Consider the following 5,530-nt stretch of genomic DNA (forward strand, 5'->3'; position numbering starts at 1 on the left):
CGGTGAAGGAGGTGATGGCGGTGGTGGAGGACGACTCGGAGAGGATGGGCCGACGGCGTTGATGGCGAGGGCTCGGAGAGCCGGAGGCCATGCGTGAGGAGATGGGAGAGAGAGAGAGAGCTCACAACGCTGCACCGGCGACTGTCCCAGCTCGGTACGCAGCTCATCCCAGTTGAGTTGATAAATGTTCAACTAGGTTAACACATGCGGTGCAATTCAATTGCAAACTGTAGGATATGAACAAGAATGACTGTCAAAACTGTACCATACATTGAACGTGAAGGAGACGCATTTTCATCTCATCTCTCCAGTAAAATGATACTACGTACAACAAAGTGGTACATGGAAAACATCACTCCACCGTTATCTGCAGCACAGTAGTCAGCCTCGGTTTCCTATACCTCCTCAGCAGCAGCGACGAGCACACCACACTGACAGACGAAAACGCCATGCACGCGCCGGCCAGCCACGGCGGCATCTGGAGCCCGGTGAACGGGAACAGCGCACCGGCGGCCACGGGGATGGCGACCACGTTGTACGCCATGGCGAAGAAGTAGTTCCAGCGGATCCGGTTGAACGTCTTCCGCGAGAGATCGATCGCCGTGATCACGTCCTCCAGGTTGTTCCGGATCAGCACGTAGTCCGCCGCCTCGACAGCGATGTCGGTTCCGGCGCCGATGGCCATTCCGACGTCGGCTGCTGCCAGGGCCGGGGAGTCGTTGATGCCGTCTCCGACCATTGCAACGACGCTGCCGTCCTTTTGGAGAGAGCGGATGACGTCGACTTTTCCGGCTGGCATGACCTCGGCTCTCACATCCTCAATGCCAACCTGCAGAAGCATGGTAATGTCAGGTCTCGAACCAGCACGTTAACAAAATAAAGTTCTCATGTAATCATGAATCAGCATATATTGACAAGATTTTGTCTGACAGGATGAAATGTGGATGCTGGCACTAAACATGAGAATTCAAACCGACCTCCTTTGCAACTGCTTGTGCAGTCCTCCAGTTGTCCCCGGTGACCATAACTGGATAAACGCCCATCTTTTTTAGGCCTTCTACAACCACAGCAGCCTCCCTTTTCAAGGGATCGGTTGTCCCAATCAAGCCAATGAAGTGACTATCGTATGCTACGAGAATGCCAGTCTTTGCATTCAGCTCCAGGTCTATCAAGAAACTTTCGGCTTCTTCAGGAATATTTACCCCGTTTTCAGTTATCAAAGTACGGTTGCCCACCTGCATAAACATTTAAGCATCAACAAATCAGATTACTCGGGCATGTAACAAATCAGTTATTTGAAGGGACACGGTAAAGGATAGCTGTATCATTCAACTCACCAAAATTTCCTTCCCGTTAATCAAGCATCGGACCCCTTTGCCAGGCAAGGCAGAAAAGTCTGTGACTTCCAGGAGCCACTGAGAAAATATCTCTTCTTTTCTTTTCTTAATACTGTCTTTTGATGAGGGAAGTTTGCAAAGGGAATTAAAATAAAATGCATAATCCAAGATAGCTTTTGCAAGTGGATGCTCACTGCTTGCCTAAATTACAGAAAACAAAATAAGATTAGCAGTTTTGCACTTTGCTGCTAAGAAGCATAAAAATCAATGCAAATGCCCAGGTAATTCTTTCTTCTTACCTCTGCCGATGCAACCAATGTGAGGAAGTCCCCAAGATCCATTCCTGAATAAATCTTTGTTGTTGTTACAGTAGTCTTCCCTTGTGTCAGGGTCCCGGTTTTATCAAAGATAACATATTTCACATTCTGGGCTCTCTCCAGTGCATCTCCACCCTTTACAAGTACTCCATGGTTAGCCCCAACTCCAGTTGCTACCATAACAGCAGTAGGTGTTGCCAGACCAAGAGCACATGGACAGGCAATGACAACAACAGAGATGGAGAACATGAGGGAGAAAACAAAGCAATTGCTAGTTTCAGCAGCCCATGAATTTGGATATGCTCCCAACCATCCACATAGAAACCTTAAAAAGTCAATAATGCATGAATTAGAAACTTGAACATTAGCACCCACAGTCCTGATGTCAAAGAGATGCTGATTTACCATGCTAAGAATGTCAGTAAGGACAAGGTGATGACAATTGGAACAAAAATGCTGGCCACCTACAAACATCACAGGTAGTGTCAGCATTGACAAAAAGCAATGGCATTATAGGCATTTATAAAAGAGCAAAAGGTAGTGTCAGTATTGACAAAACGCAATGGCAATTGAAAGGATTTATAGATCCCCAGGACAACCACGATTTAAAAGTAAGAAAGATACTTAGCAGTTATGTATAAAATTTGCTGGAAGTGATGTAATTTCTTCTAGAAGTCACTTAAAATAGAACAAAAGCACGTAAAGCCAAAGTTTTTCAACATGTAGGTCAGTATACATCATTTCAGACGTAGGATTGAGTTACCCAAAACAATGCTTTACAAAATTTGGATTGGAATAGAGACCATTTTCATAAACCTAACAAATTGAGAAGTGTACTCACATAATCAGCGAACTTCTGAATAGGAGCTTTAGACATCTGGGCAGTCTCAACCAGAGATATTATCTGGCTCAAAACTGTCCCTGATCCTACTTTAGTCACTTGTATATGAAGGATACCATGCAAGTTCATTGTGCCTCCAATTACTAAACTGGATACTTCCTTGGAGATAGGTGCAGATTCACCAGTTACCATACTCTCATCAACATGGCTTGTACCCCAAACGACAATACCATCAGCAGGAACCTTTGAACCAGGAATCACTTTTAAGACATCACCAGGTTGTATTAAAGACGCATCAATCTCCTTCTCTCCAGCATATTTTCCTTCTGTATTTAAAGACTATTGTGAGTTGATTTGTGTGACTACAGTGAATATTCTATGTGAAAGGTTAAAGGTTACTATGTGAAAATTAATTGGATATGAGCTTGCTATAGCCTATAACTGCTAATCATTATCACTGTAAGTGGTCGTACAGTTCGGATCAGATACCTTTGTCTTTCAGAAGTAAAAGGGCTGTAGCAGGAGCCAGCTCTACAAGCTTCTTAATAGCATCTGATGTCTTTCCTTTAGCAATCACCTCAAGATACTTCCCAAATAGCACAAATGTTATTATCATTGCGCTTGTCTCAAAATATATTGGAGGATGAAATCCAGTGAATGCCCCGTAAAGAAGCGCACAAACAGAGTAAACATATGATGCAGTAGTGCCAATAACAACTAAAACATCCATATTCATAGAGCCATGCCTCAGGGCCCTATAAGCTGCAATATAGAATCGTTTACCAACACCAAACTGTACCATGCTCACCAGTATCCACTTCAGCAAATCTCCTATATGAAATGGCCCACAGTGCATGAGTAGGAACGAACTAATGGAATGTATGTGAGGGCATACTATGCGCATGATAAATACAGGAATCTGGTGCAAGGAAACCAGTAGAGAGTCAGTGTGCATGTAACAAACAAAAATTCGTTCAAAATGATATTTATATCACTGAAATAAAAATATTGTGAAATCCATAAAACCTCTAGGACAGTGGGATAAAATAAACTTACACTTAGGTATAAGCTAGAGCGAAGAAGATGAAGCATTTTGGAGGCCTCCTGTGCATCATTCGAAGCAGCTCGTGTGTATGGATTCTGTACACGGGCTTTCAGTCTATCGTTGCTTTCCATCCCGATGGTATGCACAATCCGTCTCAAACCAACAACTTCGGGATCAAATACAATTTCAACTTCTGAGTTTGCAAAATTTACACTGAACTGACGCAAGCCTTCCATTTTCTTCAGGATATCATGCAATACATCCACATCTCCCTCGATATGCAACCCAGTAACACTTAATAAGACCTTGTTTTGCTCACTACTTTGCAACAGCGCAGCTTCAAAACCAGCATCCTCAATAGCCTGAACAATTTCATCTTTGCTAATGGCAGAAGGATCATACTCAACTTCCCCCAATGAGGTCGCTAATGCAACAACTGCTCTTTTTACACCCGGCAATTTTATTAAGATCCCCTCAACTGAGTTCACACATGCAGCACAAGTCATTCCACCTATCCTAAATTGGCCTGACATAGTATTCTGGGATTTTGGCTGAGAAACAGTAGAGTCTGGGAGAATTTCTGCTTCGAAGCCAGTATCTTCTATCGCTTCTACGATGTCTTCTTCCTGCATACAATAACCTTTAAACATGAAACAAAATCCTATTGAATCTTGATAGAAAACTCCCTGTTGGAGCCAGCACTGACTTAAAGTAAAAGGAAATTAGTTGCTAGAAAAATGGTTGCAGACAGGCAGCCTACAGAGCAGTTGCACTATTTAAAAAGACTAACATCTATTTTCCTTGGAGATTGTTTGCTGCTGCTTGTTACAATATTCGTTAATCACGCTAAATGCTCCTTGAGAAGTGTTAATTGATATTGTGAAATATCTCGGCATTACTGTTAAGAGCGGTTGTGATCCACACACGGTAATCGATCCCACTGAAATTGCCTCCAAACACAGGAAGCACCAGTACAGCAACATCAGCTAATAAAAACCATGACCTATCTGCACGTCCAACGAATTCAAACCACCAGCTTGAACCGAAAAAAAAAAACAGGCGAAAATCAAGCAGCGAGGTCGGAAGCTCCTCTAAACGCAGCGAAGCGAAGCAGGCACGGAACATTTCCCATCCTAACCACCTTAACCCACAGGCCGCAGCATAATTTCCCGCCTCGAGCCCCGCAATTCCGCGCCGCGTCGGCAATACAACGCCAGAAATATACCCAATTCCGGAGCAACAGCGCTAACAAAAAAGTTCCACCGAGAGGGGGCGCGAGGGATCACGGGGCCAGCCCACGGACCTTGGCGAGCGCGGGGTCGAAGACGACGTGGGCGCGGTTCTGGAGCAGCGACACGGCCGCTCTCCGCACCCCCCGGCGGGCGGAGAGCGCGGCCTCGACGGCGCCGGTGCACGCGGAGCACGTCATGCCGGTGACCCGCACCTGCACCAGCTGCATGCCGGCTCCCACCTCGTCCCCCTCCGGCCCCGCTCCCGCTCCCGCCCCAGCCTCCTCGTCGTAGGATCCCAGCAGCGCCACCTCCTCCATCTCGTCGCAGCGGCCGCCGCCGGCGACCGCCGTGAGCTGGAGGTGGGCCATGGCCGTCGGTCAGAGACAGAGAGGAGGGGTGGGAATGCTGGGGAGGGGAACGGGAATGGCGGAGACTGGGAGAGGTGGGAGTGGGACGCGCAATGATGGGAGAAGTCGAGGGCTGATTTTGAATTTTCGCGCAGAGTTCGAGGGGCCTTCCACAAATGTTTCAGGACTGATCTGTTTGGTAGGTGGGCGGCATATGGAGGGGGACGGGAAAAAATCACCCGTTTACTTTGGGGAAGCCGTTCCTATCAGGTAAGATTTATTGGGGGTTGGCTCTCATAACTACCATGCTACGATGACTTCACTTTGATAGGTAGGCGGATTGTGGATTCAAATACTTTAAATTTATCCAAATTTTGTATTATTTATCTAAACTTTTATATTTTTTTATAA

The 5,530-nt window shown here is 45.9% G+C and overlaps 1 protein-coding gene across 1 annotated transcript; it reads right to left on the bottom strand.

Annotated features, from left to right (window-relative positions):
* Positions 1–210: 210 nt before the first annotated feature.
* On the bottom strand, positions 211–5,264 carry LOC133918445 (cation-transporting ATPase HMA5-like). The gene is made up of 9 exons (XM_062362329.1): positions 4,844–5,264; positions 3,552–4,166; positions 2,985–3,414; positions 2,496–2,821; positions 2,060–2,118; positions 1,637–1,979; positions 1,338–1,538; positions 978–1,235; positions 211–829 (listed from the first exon to the last, which is right to left on the bottom strand). Exons 1-9 carry the CDS (start codon positions 5,138–5,140, stop codon positions 353–355), a joined length of 3,006 nt encoding a protein of 1,001 aa, XP_062218313.1. The 5' UTR covers positions 5,141–5,264; the 3' UTR covers positions 211–352.
* Between the last annotated feature and the right edge of the window lie 266 nt (positions 5,265–5,530).

This window comes from Phragmites australis, chromosome 5 (assembly GCF_958298935.1).
Source record: "Phragmites australis chromosome 5, lpPhrAust1.1, whole genome shotgun sequence".
Lineage (NCBI taxonomy): Eukaryota > Viridiplantae > Streptophyta > Magnoliopsida > Poales > Poaceae > Phragmites > Phragmites australis.